At 39.8% G+C, this 21,604-nt stretch overlaps 1 protein-coding gene across 1 annotated transcript in view; it reads left to right on the forward strand.

Annotated features, from left to right (window-relative positions):
- Nucleotides 1-16,578, forward strand: part of LOC139302918 (calcium-activated potassium channel subunit alpha-1a-like) — a 78,445-nt gene extending 61,867 nt beyond the window's left edge. The window contains exons 19-29 of the mRNA XM_070926569.1: nt 860-953; nt 5,984-6,107; nt 6,511-6,735; nt 7,425-7,617; nt 8,548-8,661; nt 9,946-10,076; nt 10,874-11,068; nt 11,841-11,959; nt 12,078-12,299; nt 15,510-15,538; nt 16,406-16,578. Coding sequence (XP_070782670.1) covers nt 860-953; nt 5,984-6,107; nt 6,511-6,735; nt 7,425-7,617; nt 8,548-8,661; nt 9,946-10,076; nt 10,874-11,068; nt 11,841-11,959; nt 12,078-12,299; nt 15,510-15,538; nt 16,406-16,557 — 1,598 coding nt within the window. The 3' untranslated portion in view covers nt 16,558-16,578. The remainder of the gene's footprint in view (nt 1-859; nt 954-5,983; nt 6,108-6,510; nt 6,736-7,424; nt 7,618-8,547; nt 8,662-9,945; nt 10,077-10,873; nt 11,069-11,840; nt 11,960-12,077; nt 12,300-15,509; nt 15,539-16,405) is intronic.
- The last annotated feature ends 5,026 nt before the right edge of the window (nt 16,579-21,604 follow it).

The raw sequence follows: 21,604 nt of genomic DNA on the forward strand, positions 1-21,604 counted from the left end.
AGTAGGGCTGTTTTCTTCAACTGTGATATTAGCTCTTGAAAATATTCGCTGATTACTTTACTCGAGGGTAATACTTGTAATTCGTTCCCTATAAAGAGCTCTGTGCAGTTTCGTGTAGTGATAAAGACAATGTCCATGGGGCATCTCAGCTGTACATAAATCACTCTGGCACAAGGACCAAGCTAATTATAAGAGCCAAGGGCGTCACTCTCAAGATGAAGAAAGACCAGCAATCCAGACTGGATTCACTATTGGCACAAAAGCAGCCTTATTTATAATGTTGGATGCTTGATGTTTTTAGGTTATTACCTTAATTAAATGAGAATGTAAGTGATTAGCACGGTCAAAAGAGAAGCCATCCAAGTCTAGGTCTGAGGAAATTTGTACTAATAAGGGATTCAAAAATTATTAAAAGTATCCTAATACCCTTTGATGTATTTGTGGTACTCCATTATCTGAATTTTAAACTTGTTGACATGTGGACTACAGCAATTCTCTGGATTAGAGTATGGTGAATGAAACCTCACAGATTAGACTTTAGCAGTTGGCATGATGGTTGATGATGGCACTATTGCATGTTTGCATCTTCATACACAATCATGCAAATGGCGTGCTAATGTATCCTGTCGTCATCATGCAAACATTGGACTGTTTTCCGTTGCACACTAGTTAAAGTGTCCTGTCCACTCCATCTTGTTCGCCCAACCTCTCTCTCCACTCTGTGTCTCTGTAACCGTATTATCTATTTGAATTCACTGACCTCAAATTGTGCTGTGTTGTCCTTCTGCTGTCACTGATTTTTGGATTTCTGCGAGTCTTCCAATAATTCGCTCCCTGATGCCGTTGCCTTTTGTTGCAGTTGAGGAGGACCAACAGTTGGCGCTGTCGCCTAAAAAAAAGCAACGAAACGGAGGCATGAGAAATTCTCCAAACTCCTCGCCCAAGATAATGAGGTAGGACAACAATCATGACATTTCTGTGTAAGTGTTGAGTTAATATTTTTTTTCTTCAAACTTTGAACTTTATTCTTAAATTGTAAAACGTACCACTCAGCACATTATTAACATTCTTTAATAACCAAATTGACCTTATTTTCACCTGCATCAACAGTTTTTTTGGCCACTTGGGGGCAGCACAACAAGCTGTAAACACAACATATATTATCACCTTATAAAGCTGTTATGCTGAATGTGTTCACTCTCCTCTGTTTTTGGTCTCCACCAACTCCTGACGGAAATATTTGTCTCTTTAGTTGCTAAATGCTCCACTATGTTCACCCGCTAGTCACTAACTTTGTCTGTCTGCCATGTGGTGCTGTGCAGATAGTGTGCAGTTGGTTTATCAGACAGTTTTTTGCTGCTGTTGCTGGAAATGAGGTTGATGACAGTGAACCAAAACAGTGAAGTTGAGGGCCGTAAAACCAAAATAATGGGCTCAAAGATGCTAAAATGCGGTGTAGAAATGAGGGGAACTGCAGAGCTGGTCGAGCTCAACACTATATTATGGAAAGCATCTTAAAGAACATTTTTGCGTGCTCCTGTTTTCATGACAAACATTCAGACTTGCAGAGGCGCTCTTTGCCACGAGGTTTCGGGTGACACCCACAGACTACAACTCTTAAACAGGCCTGGCACTAATGACAGCAGCAGCCAGTCAGAGAGGCTCTAAAGGATAGATAGCCCAGGGCTATTCATCTATTGTCGTATCCCTCTGAGCTCTTTTCAGCACGTAAGGCCACAGATGATATGTATCATCCCAATGAAAGGCAAATTCAAATGCTACCTTGCTTTTATCTTGTCCCGTAAAATTAAATCGGCGCTCATTGATTTTGACTGGAGATAACGCTGTTATTCAACAAGAGGCCATTACGGGGATGATAATAGTAATAGTCATTGTCATTAAGTGCCATGTTATAAGGAAGCAAGGCAACAGGGAAGTCCTGCAGCCTGACATATACAAAGTGGAATTGTACAGATGAAATTGAATTAAAACTGACAGCTGACTTTATGGTCCCATTGCTAATATGGCTGCTATTCATTTGACATTTAGAAATTAAACCCACCAATGTCTGTATTGTTTAAAACTATGAGGTACAATACAGATCAGCAATATAGTACAGTATTTATGAAGGTGATTTGGTATTATATCTGAAAGGAGTGCTTATACGCATAATTTAGCATTTTCCTTTGATCTATGGCCCCTGTTTTTTCAGGTGGGCGTTTGCCCTTGTTAGATTGTTTGATTTGGTTTAAAGTGGTGTCAGAGTTGAATCGCTCGAGGTGATTTCCAGACTCTTGGGAAACAAAACCAGGCTTTTCTAATGCTATAGCCATCAGCTAAATATCAACCCACCAAACCAATCCATCTACTTGCCATGCTAAAACTCTGTACTATACAGGTGGATGCGTTATTTCATCCAGCGTGTGTGCTGCCTACACGCTGGAGAGGGATTCGCTGCGGTAGCCTAAGGGATACTTCATTGCAACAAGCGGAGAAAAAAACATCTCGGTGTATACTATATCAAATGTGTTTTTACAGGACCTGCAGCCTCAAGGCCATTGTAAATAAGTAATGATCAACAGATTGGCTGTGGGTTTTGAAGAGCAAGCCTTTGTCAGTTTGCATGATGGGGAGGATTTTCAAAGACTTTGCCTGCCCTCACTGCAGTGTTGCAGTCAGCAAGTGCAGTGATGCTGAAATAGAAAATTTACATAATATGCATGTTTAGCTTCTACTTTATGTCTCTTTCAGCTGTCATTACACTCCTCTAGAAGACACCTGGCTTTATGTTTTGCGGTCATGACGTGTGAAGTCTTGTCAAACGTGTCATCTTACTACTAAAGTAGTGAATTATGCCGCTGATCATTCTGAGTGTTTAGAAGTGCGCTTACAGAAGTGACACTCACAGACGCCTCCGCTCCGTGTAATGAAACGAATCGCACAAAAGAAGAAAGCGATCAGCTGTGGAAGCAGAACTGTCTCCTGTTTCCAGATGTATCAGTAAACTAACACGTCCTGTCTGGAACTTCGCGATGACGGCCTCACTGAAATTAACACCATTTCCACAGGCTCCTTGATGGGTCATAAGACACATCTAATTGTGGGATGTCACAACGCGTTCGGTCACATCGGACCGCGCCTTGACATACACGTCATGTCTGCTACAGCACTGCTGAGGCAATTGGCAGTGCAGGGTAGTGACAGGCCGTCATGGCTGACAGTGAGCGATAGCTATCCTGGCAGAGCTCTGCCTCACCAGTCATCTCCACAAGGACAAACTGAAGTGACAGCGGCTCCACTGAGTGAGTGGTGAAACATTCGACTTCTGATGAAATATTTAGCCGAGGTGTAAAACCACTAAATGTTTTCACTCTTATTAGAACTTGCATTTTAGACTCAAGCAGACGCAGATGGTGTAGAGTATGGAAGATTTATCGATTTGTTGATTTACAACATCATTCATTAATCACAAACGTGAACATTTGCTTGTTACAGCTTCTGAAATGTGAGAATTGGCCGCTTTATTCTGTTTTATATCATTCTAAATTGAACATCTTCGGGTTTTGGACTGTTGGTCGGACAAAACAAGCAATTTGAAGTCGCCACCTTGAGCTCTGAGCAATTTTAATGGGTTATTTTCACAATTTTCTGACATTTGGTAGACTATGAATCACAATATAAACTGATTAATTAAAGTAATAGAGTCAATCCCTGCATGGGAATAGAGTTTAAGTTTTTCCAGCAATATTGCTTGAAAGAAACTAGGTGATATTTTCTCCCGCTCCACTTACATTTTGCACTTTAAAAATAATATTTCACATACTTTCACCCACAGAATTTAATGTGCACACACTGTGTCCTTTCAAATTAGACTTGCTTTGACAGATGAGATTCTGAGAGGTAGAAAGTGGCAGAAAAGACATTTCCTTCTCCAACTGCTTCCCTTCTTGAAAGGACATCCAGGTCTTGCCTAGGGGTATATAAGCCCAAGGCGGGCTTTTTTGGCTTCAGTCTCTCGGAGCCCGAGGGATGGTAGTTTCAGCTGACACTTTCATGCATACTTAACATGTTACTTAAAGTAGCATTCTTTTAAAGTACTCACATGGATTAAAGAGGTGCTCTTCTTACGGAGAGAAGACTTGAAGTATTTAAAAGGTTTTGGACAGAGACAGAAGGCTTCTGTCTGAGTTCCAGAAGATAACATCTTCAACTCTGATCTGAATCTGACAAAGTCCATTTAGTGCAAAGAGAATTGCATTGGGCAGCACATGGCCTCCGTAGATAGCACTGTTGCCGCTGTAGCTGACGGTGTTCGACCGCATCGGCTGGTTAGGACTTTTCTTTATTGAGTTTCTATGCTCTCCTTTTGTCTGTGTTGGTTTCCTCCAACAGTCAAAAGACAGACAGGGGTGGTGAACTGGAAACTTTAACTTTGGTAATAATTCAATATTATCGTATGTCGACTTTTGGTGGAATCATATCGTGATGATGTGATTGCATTGTGTTATCCTTTTATGTATATGATGTTGTCCAGTTTAATGATTCCAAGCAAGCTGTATTTTATTAAATTACTATAACTTATATTAGTTATTATTACGTTTTTGTTACGTGCTACATTGCGAGGTGTAAATGTGTGAATGAATGTTTTTTTCTTCCTTCTTCTTTCTTTCTACTGTATGTATGTGTGTGTGTGTGTGTGTGTGTGTGTGTGTGTGTGTGTGTGTGTGTAACCCTGTGATAGAATGGGGACATATTCAGCATATGCTCTGCCTCTCTCATAATACATGCTGGGAAAGGCTACAGCCCCTGAGCAGTGATAGACAGATTAGATAGATGGGAAACGCCTGAAATGGGCTACAATAGAACTGCAGGAACTGTAATACTTTAAGACGTCACAGAACTACATGTTTTAAATGCTTCAAATAACAATGTAAGGTATGGCTCAAGGAAATAGCCTCATATATAATATGTTAAAGTAAAACCTCCAATGAAGTCATTTTAGACAATAGGACCTGATGTATGAACATTATTTCTGTTAGAAGGAAGATATTAGATATGATTTTAAACATGTTTTACATGTACATATGTTTTATTTAAATGTTTTGATTTAGATTTATTGGGGTTTTTTTGCAAATTAATCTACTTTTTTAATTGTATATTTTTTTTCTATGGGAGGGTTTGAAAGTCAGGTGATTATTTTTGGTAAACACCAGTATCTCATATTTTAATGTATCTCTAGTAACTCTGTCAAACATCATATCACTTTGACCAGAACAGGCGAGGTACAACCGCAGGTACTCATGTCGGCAGAGCACTTTAGTGGTCAGTGTTGGGGAGGATGAAGCTCACCACGGCGCTCCATTGAAATTCGTTTATGTAGTTTCGATGCTCTGTTTAAAGATTAATACCCTTCACTTTGAAAAGCAAATATGATTGGGCAAATTGCTGAAATATTTAAAGTCTGGTCTGTTAAAGCTTTTACCACGCAGCGCACTATGTCAAAACCTGTATGCAGTAAGGGGGCGTAATTGCATCTCCATGCTCTTGCCAGTCAAGGCAGTGAGTTGCTGCCATCTCCTTCCGCCTGGCTGCCGCTGCTGATGTCACTGTGCTTGATGACATGGCAGTTTTGTTGGCGTTTCTGCAGATGGCCTCTGACAGGAATGAGCGAAGAGGACAAAAAAGAAAGAAAGCTACTGTTTTTGAGTACAACTGATTTGTTGGAAGATCCCTAAATATTCTGAAGGTCTGCTGATGAATATTTTTGACAATTAAAAAAGTGAATTTTTTATTACGGTGCTGTATAAAACACAACTTCCCTTCGTATTTTTATTTATGTCTGTCTGTGTATTATATTCTCAGGTTTATCATGCTATAATTTTGCTTTATTAGTCAAACGCCAGGAACTAGTTCATTTAATCCACATTTACAGTGTGTGATGGTGTTCTTTCATTCCCTCCCTCTCGTCTTTTTGTTTGATTAGACATGACCCGCTCCTCATTCCGGGGAACGAGCAGATTGAGAGCATGGACGAGAACATAAAGAAATACGACTCCACGGGGATGTTTCACTGGTGCCCGTCCAAAGACATCGAGAAGGTCATCTTGGTGGGTTCTGCTCTTTTACTTGGCACACGTCATTTGTCCCTGACACTCTTCTCCCCGGTGACAGATGTGTCATGTCACAGAGCACCATCAGAGGTTGACAGGGCACTTAAACACTCTGTAATGAGGTGTTTGACATGTCATTTGCTATATGGGGGCCCTGTACATAGAACATTTCTTGTACTAATACATATGCCATTTTTCAAATTACTTTCATAGTCTATTGCAGTCATGAACTGCATGATATATTTTACTGGGTGAGTAGGCAACAGACAGAAGAGAAAGCACTAACATTTGCAGTTAGAAAAGGCAGTTTATGCTACATTTCTGTCATAAACATATATATATATACATATATATATGTATATATATATATATTATCCCTTGTTCTTTCTCTCTCTCTCAGACCCGCAGCGAGGCAGCCATGACTGTTCTGAGCGGTCACGTGGTTGTGTGCATATTTGGAGATGTGAAATCTGCATTGATCGGTCTCCGAAACTTTGTCATGCCTCTGAGAGCGAGCAACTTTCACTACCATGAGCTGAAGCACATTGTGTTTGTCGGCTCCCTCGAGTATCTGAAGCGGGAGTGGGAGACTCTTCACAATTTTCCAAAGGTCTCCATTTTACCTGTGAGTAAAGCAAAATCACCCATTTGCATTGGCAAATATGTTTTAGCAATGCTGTTTTTGGCGGCATGGCTCAGTCTGTCTGTCGGTCGGTCAACCGAAATTTTGTACAGACATTTATGGTACTTTAATGTATTCTAATGACTTTCGTGATGTCCTGACTTTTCCTCTAGTGCCATACCCCCTTAACTTTTACACTAGAACCATCAGCAGGTCGAAAATTTCAAAAGCAAAATGTTTATACTAAATGTATGTTGAAAATGTTCATTGTCAACTTATTCCACATGCGTTATTTAACATACTTAATTTTCATAATATATTAAATACTAATATTCGCTCCTGGCAACTAGAGCATAATTACAATTTTATTGAGTTTTTCAAAATTGAATCAAAACCATGATCTTTTCTCAACCAATTGTTTAAACCTATTAAAAAATGTGGAACGCAGGATGTGAAGACCGGTGATCTTCGGTGTTAAAATGTGCTTGCTGAAGCATCCACAACGACCACCACTTTGTCAGTGGAGAAATCCAGGCAGCAACTAAGTTTCCCCCAGAACATATTTGGTGAAGTCATTTAGTCTCGCATAAAAGTATTTTGTAGGAGACGGGGTTGTCAGTTGCTACATTTTCATTTACCTCTTGTATCACATAGGTGAGATAACAAATTCTCTCCTTCACTTCCTCTCAAAGGGCACACCGTTGAGTCGGGCAGATCTGAGGGCTGTCAACATCAACCTCTGCGACATGTGTGTCATTCTGTCAGCCAATCAGAACAATATTGACGATGCATCACTGCAGGACAAAGAATGCATCTTGGCGTCACTCAACATCAAATCCATGCTGTTTGACGACAGCATCGGGGTCTTGCAGGCTAATTCTCAAGGTAAGGAGCGCCCTATCATAGTTCACTGCACCGCCTGGAAGGGACAGGGCCCTGGCACAGAGAATATCCCTCACTGGGTACTGCCTGACTGACCTGGTGTCACTGCGTTTGACAGTAAACCCTACTGACTATTCCTCAGGTTACTGTAACAACTGGTTTCTTCACAAACCTAATTGGTGGCAACAAGCACAGCGTTGGCACAAAAGCCTTACCTGGCTTACACACGTTTTTGTATTTTTCAGTATATGGGACTACTTAAAAATATATAATGTGTATCATTTATGAATATTGCATGTTACAGCAATGGAAGCAATCAGTTAGCCTGAGATGGCCTTCAGTAATGGTCATTCTTTGGCATTGAGAGAAATGCTTTTAGAAACCTTTTGACCTGAGGAGAGAGAGAGAAAAAAATCGCTGCCAATTTCATTATTTCTCTAATACATGTATGACCTCACATTTGCCTTAGTCAGCAGTAAGTGATGAATGTCAAAACACAGCCTATGTATAATACATAGAGCATCACTGATTTAATGTGCTTACTTGTCAGTCTGAGGAAAGCAAAGAATGTCAAGTCAATTTGAATTCAATCTTGCGTCACTTATTTTCTATTTCATGGCTCCATACTGTACATGCTTTTGTGTGTGTGTGTGTGTGTGTGTATGTATGTAAAAGGTTTCCATCTGTGTGCACATACAATCTAAGGGAAACAAAATGAGCAGTATGTCACATCTATTATATATGGACTAATATTGGACCATGTCAAGTATACGGTAACATTGCACTCAGCAACTTTATGCTTTAGCAGTGGATGGGAATGAATGAAATATCCCCAGTGTATTAGTTCTGCTGATATGCCTGTTTGTAGCCTCTGATGAAGTATTGAATATTGCACTAACAGATGTGCTTTACGTCATGTGTGTGTTCATTTAGGCTTCACTCCACCAGGGATGGATAGATCCTCTCCTGAAAACAGCCCAGTCCATGGATTAGTAAGGCAGACTTCTGTCACAACTGGAGCAAATATTCCCATCATAACAGAACTAGGTATGCTTGCTGCTGCATATATGTGTCAGTTGATTGATATGCTAGCTCTACTGTTGCATGTTTTTTTTTCAGTTAAGTAGTTGTTAACAGATCTGAAAACACAATTTCTGCAATTAGAGGCTGTCAACACTTGATTAACCGTACTAAAAGTGGAGTTTTCTTATTTGTTTTTTTTTTGTCCCTTGTTGACATGCTCCAGTAACTGTTTTTCCTCAACACTTGTCTAGCGCCATTAGCAAAGCCAGGCAAAAAACTGCCTGTGATTTCATTCAGTCAGGATAAAAGCAGTGGGACCAGCATACAAATGATAACTGAGCTGGGTAAGAAGTGCCTCTGTCCTGTACTGCAGTGTTGTAACTGCTGCTGCCTCCATATCAGCTTTCTTTTGATTTCTCTCGCTGCACAAGCGGCTCAGTCCATTCCCATGGCATCACTTTGAGCACATTTTACCCTTGGTTCTGGTTGGAATTGCCTGTCTTGTTTTGGCCCCTTATCTCAAAGCAAATTTTTTTTCCTTTTATTTTTCTAAGAATTACAAGGCCTTTGATCCCTCAGAAGTCCTTGTGGCTGCTTTCATAGCATCTTCTGTCGGATCACATTCTCTGGCCCGTGCCCTTCTTTCATCTCAGTCCTGTCGATATGACTGGCATTTATTTCTGTCCTCACAGAAGTAGCAGTTCTCCAACTAAATTTTATATCATTACTTTCTTCCAGCTACTGCATGTGTTTTTGTGCTTAAAGACATCTTCAAAGAAGGTTCTGGGGCAATGAGATACTTTCATTTGTTTTGACATGCAAGTACAAGTAATTGGATGTTCTGTCTTGGATTCACAAGACAAACAATGGTATATTGGTGCTACAGATACTGACTACAGGAGGACTTTGAATCAAGGCCTGGAGCTTTGACAATATGCATGGTGTCATGAGTGTGCATGAATGGCCTGGATATGGAATGTGGCAGAGGCAAGTTGGCCACAAGGCCGAATATGAACACCACACACGGTTTCATTTCAGTGGCTTAAAAGAAACTACAATTTTGTCCAAATTCGGAAGAAAGGAGAATTTGTCGAACCATATACAGATTTCTTATACAGTCCATATCTGCAGCTACTGACTGTTTTGCACAGCCTGTACTTTTGTGTCCTCCTCTTCACGTGAATCAAGTATTTGCATAATGTCTGCTTAAGCACACAATCCATACTTTCCATGAGATCTGGTTTGTTGTGCAAAAAAAATAACATGAATATAAAATAAGTAATGAAATGTACATGTTTACCCCCATAGTGAATGACTCGAACGTTCAGTTCCTGGACCAAGATGATGATGACGACCCAGACACAGAGTTATACCTCACTCAGCCTTTTGCCTGTGGGACAGCCTTCGCAGTCAGTGTGCTGGATTCCTTAATGAGTGCTGTAAGTCAGAATTGATTTACCGACAGTATTAGCTTATGATAGAGTTTTTGTGCTGTGGCATATAATATCTGTCTGAAATATGCAAAGGAATCTTGTACTTTTGATATCAGGACAGATAGCTGAATACCTCTGCCCCTCCCAAAACATGTAGGCACTCTCTGCTTACATTAAAACAATAGCTGACAGGACTGGAACCTGTACTAGGTATGATGGCTTCACTTGTCTGCCTTTCAGTTTGAGTGAGGTTAGAACAAAGCTGCCTTCAAGTGTGCTCTAGTCTAGACAAAGGTAATGCTACCTAATGGACAGCCCTCATCCATCATTTTAGTCAATAGTGCTGTCAGCAGCCAAGGGAGATGTCACTGTGCTGTACAAGCAGGGGGAGACAAGAGACTGCGGTGCAAAGAAAAGGGCAGACATTTGGCCTTTTTCAAAATCAACAAAGCAGTAACTGGTTGGAATTAAAATCATAACGTCACTGAGGAAAGTGCATCTTTATGCTTAACATGCAGTTTGTAAAACCTTTTTCCCCCCCTGTAAATTACTGCTGTTTAGCTGTAAGAAATGCCTAGACAGCATGTGTACATGGACTTTCCGTGTCTCTCTCTGATGGGAGTGAGAGTAACCTGTAGTAATTGGATTCTCCTGTCTGTTCACTCAGCGTGCAGAGTTCAATGACGCAACAGAGCAGCGTTAGATAGCACCATTCGGCCTGGCTGGCACTTTGAGAAGGCTCAGTTGTGACTTTGGTGGCGATTGCTTAAGGATTTACCCCCTCTCTACCTTCATTCCTTCAGACATACTTCAATGATAATATCCTCACCTTAATCCGGACACTGGTAACAGGCGGGGCGACGCCGGAGCTGGAGGGGCTGCTGGCAGAGGAGAATGCATTACGGGGCGGCTACAGCACGCCACAGACCCTGGCGAACAGGGACAGGTGTCGCGTGGCACAGCTGGCCTTGTACGACGGGCCCTTTGCTGACCTCGGGGTAAGTGACTGATCTTGTCACCCAAGGGCTAAGCACATCTTTGTCTGCTTGTGTTGTGGGAGCTGACTTTAGTGAAAGGATTCAGACTAACAGGGACGGCCATGATTCAGGGTCGAGATAAGTAACAGGGATTGTCCAAAAATAGGGGAGTCTATTTTATATTTTTATAAGTCTTATTTTTTAGAGAAAAAAAATCTCAGCAATATTACATTTCATATTCATACATTCATGGAGTCTGATATGTCAGTTGTAGTCTACAGCCGCACAGTTTATGGACTGCAAAGAATGTCAGTTGCAGATGAAAGTAACCTGTAGCCATAATATATGAATGAAATCCTTATACATAAGAAAATTTAAGTTATAGCAAATTATAGGTAGTGCGCTACCATCTATTATCAAATATACCGTAATTTATATACATGTATGTTGCACTATACTTTGATGCATGTCAGTATATGTTAATTTCAAGCAACATACTATTATATGTTGAGCTGATTCCTCCTCAACAACACTTAAGCTATGTGCTTCATAAATAAACAGTGTACTTTTGTACAGAGATCTTGAGGATGTTGTGGCCAAGCCTTCAGGGTTATCTTTGAAGAATTTGCACATGGCTTAAATCTGTATCAGATCAGCTGAGGACTCATTTCTGTTGCCGAAGGTATATTTAGTCCATGTTAACGATTATTATGATGTATTTTTATATAATCTTTTTTATATTTATCTTTAGTGTTTAAAATACAAACTGTGTATTACACGTTTTGTCTTGCAGGATGGTGGTTGTTATGGTGACCTGTTTTGTAAAGCCCTGAAAACATACAACATGCTGTGCTTTGGCATCTATCGGTTAAGAGACGCACATCTAAACAGTCAAAGCCAATGTACCAAACGGTGAGTAATGTGTCTTTGCATTAAGATGCTCAAAACTGCCACGAAAGAGGCTCAAAAAATCACTTTTACCTACACTAAGTTTAGAACTGGCCTCCCATCTGTTCCCTATCTCCTCTAGGTATGTCATAACCAATCCACCATATGCGTTTGAGCTGGTGCCCTCAGACCTGATATTCTGCCTGATGCAGTTTGACCACAACGCTGGCCAGTCTCGAACCAGCCTCTCCCACTCTTCCCATTCGTCCCATTCCTCCAGCAAAAAGAGCTCCTCCGTCCACTCTATCCAAACCACCAACCGCACCAACCGCACCAAAAGCAGGGACTCACGAGACAAACAAAAGTATGTGCCCCTCTAAAACTCTCTGACTGTCTTTGTCCGTGACAGTTACTGTCCTGTGTGTCCAGACAGTCTGTAACATGTCCGGGTGTCAATGTGTGTATCTTTGTCTGAATGTGTGTGTATGTGTTACTTGTATGTCTTAGTTTGCTTTTAACAACCCTATACAGTGCAGTACAGTGTGGTTTGCCTCTTGAGCAGGGCCACCCATGGGTTAGGCAAAGTATGCAACCACAAAGGGCTTCTGTCTTTCCTGGGGGCTGCCACGCAGTGAGAGTTTGTTTCAATCCATGTTGATACTGTGGTTCAGAATTCTTTTATACTTGTATATTTTTTATGCCAAGACCTTCAGTAAACCTTTGCCAGGGTTGTGAGCAATTCTTCTTTGAGTCATTAGCGGGGTAATGTTTTGTTGTTTTTTTCAAATGACATTTTGTCATGATGTAATATTGTCTTTCTTCATTTTCACTATCCACCAAAGGACTTTTTTTAAATTTTAGAAACCCATCCAAACGCCCTCTGAAATTTAAAGCAAGATATATAAATCAACAGATACATTTTGTTTACAAAATTGTAGTGTTTGTTTCTACGACTAAGATAAATTATATTAACTTTGACTTGATCCAGGTTTTACTGAAATTTAAAGGATAATTTGAGTTATTCAGGTTCACCTAGGTCAGTTTTTCCATCATTTAAAATGCACCTGCATACACACAGGTGACACATGATTGAAACTCTTCCACTTTGAGATGATGCCATCTTGGTGAAGGACAGGCCCTAAAAGCAAAAGAAAGTACTTTTTATATATGTGATATTGGCCAACACAATACACAATACAACCAAATATGTCCCCTCAGAGTACAACATTTAAAGACCTTTTGTTTTACTTATGTGTTAACAACTCTCACCTCTGTGATAAAGGTCACTGGGTCTCTCCGTCTTATAGCATTCCAAATTCTGCTCGTTGAAACTTTTGTTCAAATTAAAGCTGAACCTTATTGTACTTTAACTGCACTTTACACTACGTGTCTTAAAAGTTCACGTGATGTCATATCTATGCCTCTTACTGCCTTTTGATTCCCATTAACATTCAAATGCTATACCTAAATGTTATTTGCCACCATGAAGTGTTAATTATGTCAAGATATTTAAGAGTAGAAGATGTTACAGTTATTAATAAAGTTACACCACAATTATAATTACATGGTCTTCACATGTGAATGTCAAATTTCAGTGTTATTTTACATTTTTTCAACTTTTTTTCAAGCGATTTTAGTTAAGGTTTAGCCACCTAACAACATGTTTTTTCTTACTTGGTGGATTACCAGTTATTACATTTCTACCAGAGACTGGATAATAAGCAACTGCGCATGTTTTTATATTCTGCACAAACTGCCCCAAGGCCATGGTTCAAAAAAGCAAACATAACTGTATCATCAGCAAAAGGGCAGAGATCTAGTCCTGAAGTCACCAAACCAGACAATCCCCCCTCCACAGCTGAGCCTATAGATTCTTTCCATGAAAAACCACAAACAAAATCCATAGCATGCCACATCCTTGGCTTGTCTATTGTTCCACAAGATGGACGGAAACCACATTGCTCCTCCTGAATCTAAGTTTGACAATTGATCAGGACCTTCTAGCCAGCACAGCACAGGCTGAGCAGTGTGATTCCCCAATAATTGGAGCACACCATCAGGTCATCTTATACAAAGAGGGGAACCACACACCATCTGCCAGTCCACAGCATTCAGAATCTTCACCAAAAGAGACTTCCTTTACCATTGGTATACAACGGTGGGTTCTTGAGTTGCCACTGCAATGGGCACCAATGACATTCTGGCCATAACTCTAAAGGGAGCTGTTTCTGAAATAGAGGCTTTGGACTCCAACCGCCTTCTGGATGCAGTAAAGATTTCTCCAGTCAAACTTTCTGAAAAGAACTTTCTGTCTGGCAGCCCCCCACCACCACCTCATAACCCTCTCAACCAGGTGGGGACCAGTTGAGAGCTCTGCTCCTCTCTTCACCTGAGCATCTAAGACCTACAGCAGCCGCCTGGATAATACAACTTCAAAATCTGATCATCGATCATTAGTCTAAAGGTGTTCTGGAACCATATACAATCCAGTCCAATAACAAAGCACTACCCAGGTTTAGATCGGGCAGGTGGATCCCCCCAGTCATATAGAGCCAACGCTCTAATTTTTGGGGAAAACTCCAACTCAGCAGTGTTCAGCCGGAGGTTCGCGAGTAACCCCAAACACACCTGGTGCCTCTAACCCAGGGCAGAAAAGGAGAGAATCCAACCACTACCCAGGAGCATGGCATCTTGACAATGGTTGGCAATACAGCATCATTACGAATTTAAATGGCCATAACTCATTACATTGTACAAGGAGCCACAGCACTACCAGACAGGACGTAGGTTTACTCCAAACATCATGGCTGCTATCAGTTAATAAACATTATTGTCCATTGTTGTTTGTATTGTGATAACAAACATCTAAACATGTTTTATTATTAACACATTTAGGGGATTTTGCAGAATTGGCGGAGGTATGCATTCTCCAAGTACTTTCTTATATAATATTGTTACTATGGGAAAACATTCACATCAAAATATTATTTCGGTGTTCATTGAAAAAATGAATGAGCACATGTTACATTTTCACAGCTGCTGAATGAATACTACGAGTGTTTTATGGTTAGTAATCTGTGCCCATTTGAAATAAAAACATGTTCAGCTGCACAAATTCATTTACATTGCGCATTTTACAGAAATAGATTAATTTCTACATGAAGTTGCCGAGCCCTCTTGTTTTGTGCTGCTCAAAGTACATTATATAACACATCTGGTACATCAGCTGCATGCTGCTCATTGGGTTCTGAATTACATTTGAAACATGGGCATCATCCTTCCAATTGCTTTGGCAACAGGCATGGATACAATATGGCTGCTTGACACATGCTACAGTGGCTAGATGCATAATAACGGCACTTAAAGATTTTCTGACATGATACATGTTTTTCTTTACTTTTTGTTGAGTTGTTGGTCGCACCGTACTGTTTAACCTACTCTACATCCATATGTAATGAGAGCATCTGCTGTTTTTATACCTCTGATCATCATGCTGTGCCATTTCTGTTATTAATGGTCATATTAGTATTTCCCATTTAGCTTACATTTAGTGTACTACTTTCTTTTTCCAAAGTGCATCAAGGATGAATAGAGTGGGCCAAGGTATGGAAGTGAATGATTATGCATGATGTTAAATAATGCATTGAACACACTCATGTCCTCGCTGACATTATGCCCTCTGAATGAAAGCCAAGTAGTTTAGAGTTTCCAAATGACTGCATCAGGACCGCATGGTTATGACCTATGCAGTACATCTCACTGTAGGTTTGACTGCGTGATTGCAACTGAATGGTTTGATGCTACTTCCCTTTATTCTGTATCAAGTGATGTTTGATGTTTTATTATTGGCAACATGTATCTACTGGCATATGTGTTAATGCACTGAAGCACCACAGCCTTAAGTCATGTTGATGAAAATGCATGACCGTGGACATTGCCAAGTAGATGAATCGCCAGCGATATTCCAGACTATGTCCTTTTATAAGAAAAGAAAGTTGCATCAAGCCAAAAGCCTGAAGCCCCTCAAACAGATAAAAAAAAAAACATTTGACTGAATGAACTGTGAAGTTCAAAGTATTAACTTCTAATTACAGTGACGTATGAAAACAGATTTTTTATAACTGGTGATCTGCATGTCTGCTGACCCAACAAAACAGCATGCTTCAATGGCGGTATGGTATATATGAAAAACATTTTTGGCCGTGAGATGAGCAACATTACAGAGGTGAAGACTGGGACAATGAGTGATACTTACCTGCCATTTAAAAACCCCATCTTCAAGCATATTTTTATCATGTCAGAATTTCTTTCTACAACCTAAACAGTTATTTCTTTTAAAATATACAATGTCTTTCCAATGTTCTGTGTGCACTTGAAACACAAACACTAAAACTGTAATTGACGTCCATGTAGCATTAACTGTCTGATGTCCCCCCTCTTTGTCTCTATATGATTTTGGCTCTTTCTCAGAAAAGACATGGTTTACAGATGAGCCAGAAAATACCCACCTGAGGACCATACAGATCAAGCCTGTGAATACTCTCACCGTCAACCAAGTCAATCAGTACAAATCCACAAGCAGCTTGATCCCACCCATCAGAGAAGCAGAAGACGAGTGCTGAGCTCCAGACCTGCACCGACACCTGAACGCTTGGACTCTCAGGAGACTTATCGTGCAGGTGTTAGACTGGGACTCGGGATATCTTCTCATCTGCAAACATAAATCATCAATTGACATTAGAAGAGACGGAACCATACTGCTTTCCTCATTCACCTCTGCAGAAAGCTTATTGTACAAGCAGATTTAGAATCGTACATGAAATATACATGAAGACAATCATAGTCGCAACCACTCAACTATTAGTTTGCACAGCTAATCTTTAGTGGTGACCAGACTCCATGACTTTTTTTTTCCATTTTGGGGAATGAGGGTCACTTGAGGGAGAACAGCAATGTAAAAATGATTACTACTACTACTACTGCTAAAAGAGGGGATTATTATGATAACTGGATCAAGTTTTGCAATTGTAAAAGTTGCCTTTTTAGCTCATGATGAACAACTACTACTACTGCATTTACTATACCCAGTGTTGCAGAGTTATTCTGTACAGTATGTTGAAATGTGTATTTTACATCCAGCTGCAATCCCACCACAATGGCATTGTTAGTGACTGACTCTCAGTGATTCCTTTGCCATTTGGAGCTAATTCACAACATTTGTGACAGTTAAGATGGCCAGTGTCCATGTGTAAATGGCATTTGGCTCCAGCCTTATCTCTATCCATTTATATTTGTCTTATCTTTGCCTTTTTGAGTCATTTGTTATAAATGTTTTCATGTCACTGTTTGGTTGCAATGTCCAAAACCCCAGAAATCTTAATAAGTCAAGCTTTTAAGTATCTGCAAAGTTTCTCCAGGGGTAAAACATTAGGAATATTATTTTTTCCTTTTCGTCTTTTTTTTGTCAATAGCCAAATATGATAGAGCTGTTTTGTAGGCGACATTAGAAAATAACCAAAAAATCTCACACAGTGACAGAGCTATTCATTTACTTGAGACATCATAGACAGCAAAGCCAAATATTATGATATAACATGGCGCCATATGATAAGTCTGTAGGTTAGTTGAATGTGAAAGCCACATATCGCATGAAGTGGGCATCTTTAAGTCCTCCTTTGGCTGTAAGCACTGCCTGACACAGGATTGTCTTGGAGGCCATTAAGTGCTTGTATGTACTCCATGACCAATCTTAATGCCATAATCAGACATGTTAAAGCTTTTTTGTAGATACTTGAAAAACAGCTCTATCATAAAAAAGTGAGTTTGGCTATTTATATGTTCTGATAGATCGTATTCTGTTGGTAAACCATCTTGGTGATCAATATCATATCTGATATTCATAAAACTAACAATTTCCACACATCTAATGAAGCACTGATCATTTGTTTCAGTTTGTACGCACACCAGGCCAGAATGCAGAGCTAATAGGGGTTATTAATCTTGTCTTTATTTAATAATACAACATAGCTATATTGGCACTGTTGTCACTTTACATCAGAATCAATGAAGGGGAAAGAAAGGTAAAAAAAAAAAAAGCAATCCATAAAATCGTTAATCCACAGAGGATGCATCACAGTCCAGCCAAGGATTCATGTTGGATGTGAAAAGAGAGAGGTTGTGACATTTTTACTGGCACAGAGAACATCAAAACCGCCCGTCCCTCAGTGCCAGTAATGTGCCAGGCAGTGCTATAGCCAACGGAGGACTCCAGAAGACCCACTGCTGCGAAAAGAGGCTCTAATTTAGCTGGATTTAAGTTTAAGTTTTGCTGTGAGACTGAGACATGTACTTTCCTCTTTGCTTTCCCTCTCTGCCAGCTCAGAGACCATTCTTTCAAAAACTTGTCTTTGAATTTCTTAATATGAGGCTGTAATTCCCTGGAGATAACTAGAAGTGTAGTAAATAATTTGAAGTCTTAAAACTATTTTTAAATGAATCATCGTCAATAGCAGAGCCTGCTGCAAATCATTTTTATGTATTCTTCGAGGAAATCTGTAAAGCTTAATGTAAAATATTTCTTTCTAGTGTGTTCTTGTTTGACAGTACCTGTGGGGTTGAAAGACGTTCGGCATTGCAGTCTAGTCTGTATTATTTTGTGATGTCTTTTTTTTTAGCACATTGACTTGTGGATACAATGACAGTGCTAAGTCGATATTTCTGACTATGTCATAATACCCAATGATAAATACAGTTTATTGTCTTGTACAAATAGGCTTGTACATAAATTGTACATGATTTCATTTTGTATTTTCACAAATTAAAAGCTGATGTATTGTGTTCTACAGTATGTCATGTCGTTTATTTTCTCAGACTTTTCCAGGAAGCTAGTTTTATATAGAAGGCTGTATATATATATATATATATATATATATATATATATATATATATATATATATATATATAGCCTTCTCCTGTGATGAGGACATGAGGCACTTTCTGACTGCCAGACTGATCATGTGACATGGGACACCTCACTGCACCCTCTGGATAATGGCTGATAAAAACACTCTCCACATTCTCACCTTGGGGATGGAGAGGGCCCATCATGTTGCTTGTTAATGATTTTACACACAATGGCACTGTGGGAGACTGTCAGCATGCCAATAATATTTACAGTCTAACACCTCGCAGAGAGGCCACTGATTTCTCTGTTCCCCCCCGCCAGCAGCAGTGTCACTTTATAAACAAACACATGTAGCCAAAAAACACTTGATTACTGTACTGTTTATATAAACTATACGTATGTATTAATTTAATGGATTTTAAATAAAAGGTTCTATGCAGTGATGTACTGAGCATAATAACAAATGTGCTCAAATTAGGATGGAAATTGTCTAAAGTTTAACATCAACCAATACTGTAATAAAAGCTCATAAAAAGAACTCAGATATCAGAATCAGAAATACTTAATTGATCCCCGGGGGAGAAATTACACGAATACGAAGTTATGATAAATGAATAAAGGAAAAAAGTAAGAAAAAATAAGACAACAAACAGGAGCGACTGTAACAGGCTGCATGTCGTCTGAGAGCTGAAAGAGGCAAAGATTGGAGTGTGCAGAGTTTCTAGGTCAGTAATATTTAACTTAAATCCAAAAACCAACTAGGGACCTGATATAAGATCTAACTGTAGTGTCATGTAGGGGGCTCAAACCACACGGGATACTTGAGTTACTACACTGGAGTTAGGGGGGTGAGGCAAGATGCTAGCTAAATTGCTAAGCTAATTAGAAAAAAAAAAGAAGAAAAGAAAATTTAATTGAGATTAGATTAAAAACAACACATATCCACACAGGTATAATAATCTTCGGAATAATTATTGTCACAATAGCCAGTAATCTTCCAGTTCTCCACCACCCTGAGTCAGTTGTAATACTTGATTGAGAGTGCATGAAAACTAATTAGCAAGCTAGCAGAAAACTTGAAACAGATTTGACTCAAAAACAAAAGAGACCAACACAGCCACTGTTTTTTTTTTGTGGTGAAATATGATAAAAAAATTCAATGAAAGCCACCCATTTATTGAAAAGGTATGATGAATCACTGGCCTACCTGACCTGTCGGTCAGATTAGTTAGTTAGCTAGCTGGAAGGACAGCTAACTAGATAGACAGCATGGGGTCCTCCTTGGAAAGGGAGAGGCTAAGATCATAGATCTTCAAGTTCAAGGAGGGTTGTAAAAACATGCAAAACAATCAAACAAAACAGACTCTTCTGCCACCAGTTAAACATCAACATTAAGTCCCCACAGAAAGTACAACACAGTCACTAATCTAGAGAACACACTCACAAGAGTATTAGTAAAAACAGTCAAATACGTAACAGTTAACCCAACAGTAATAGTTAGTTAGAATTAGCTAGCTTGGTTAGCAGTAAGAACTCTACATGAAAAAATCACTAATCAACGATCATTTAACAGCTGTAGCTTCATTAGAAAGAGTAGCCACAGATAATGCTCCGATAAGGGCATTTTGAGGAGTAGATAAAAGATGCTTGTTAACATTTGCTGGACGTATCAATGTCAGTTAAACTGTAACTGCTGTGGAATTCAGCCAGTAGCGGCTGTTGCTACTAGCAACAGAATGTTCAACTGTAACCAACTGCTGGTGGCAGAATACAGATTTATGACTGATGATGTAGAATCCACTTCTTTAATAAGAGTTTTAAGATCCTTCAGTCTGCTGATGCTTCAGAGATCACTGACTGATGTTCCACAGAACTGCAGCAGTGCATAAAAATGTATTTTTGCCTATGGAACTTATGAATCTAAAAGAATTAACATTAGTTGAGCGACCTCTCGTTGCAAGTGTCATGGCGTTCTCTGTTGAGACTGAAATAATGGCAACCAGGAACTGCATCGTTTAAGTTAAATCCTGAAGATATACGAGTTAAAATGTATCTGTTAGCTAACATGTGTTCTGAAAAACTGTAATGTTCTGCCTCCAAGAAATAACTAAAGGTAGCAAACTGCAGTTCTTACATGTAGTTACAAATCACACTGGGCTGTGCATGTATATACACACACACACACACACACACACACACACACACACACACACACACACACACACAAATCCATGGTCCCCTTGGAACACAACTCTTGTCCAGCTGCACAGACTTGGCTGGTGATAATAGTTTCCATGACAATGCAGCACTCCAAGTGCATCAATGCCAGCCTGGATAAACAGTGATCCTTTACCAAAACAAGGGGGTCATTACGGCAGCTTGTCAAATCAATGTTGAGAGTGTCCTCGCTGATTAAGGCGTCCCCTCTCAGTCCTGACACAGTGTCAATACTGGCTGGCCTGTGGCGGCACACTCCCATGATTGGACTGAAATGCCTATCAGTCAGGCAGCTGAGCTGGACTAATGATTCCCTGTGCTGCCTATTAGAGTGACATGACAATTTAATCCTGTGGGCCAGGCAAGGAAAAAGTGACCTTGGTGCTTTATATTGAGGCTGAGGTAAATTGACAAGAGCAGATAAATCTTTACCTTGGGCTATTAACAGAATTAAAGAACATCAACAAAGGCAGCAAGTCCTCTCTTTTTTGTTCTGTTTGCCTCTGCCTTTCCAAACACTATTATATAAAAAATCCCTTAAACTTGAA

The sequence above is a fragment of the Enoplosus armatus genome, chromosome 20 (assembly GCF_043641665.1).
Source record: "Enoplosus armatus isolate fEnoArm2 chromosome 20, fEnoArm2.hap1, whole genome shotgun sequence".
In the NCBI taxonomy this organism is placed as follows: Eukaryota; Metazoa; Chordata; class Actinopteri; order Centrarchiformes; family Enoplosidae; genus Enoplosus; species Enoplosus armatus.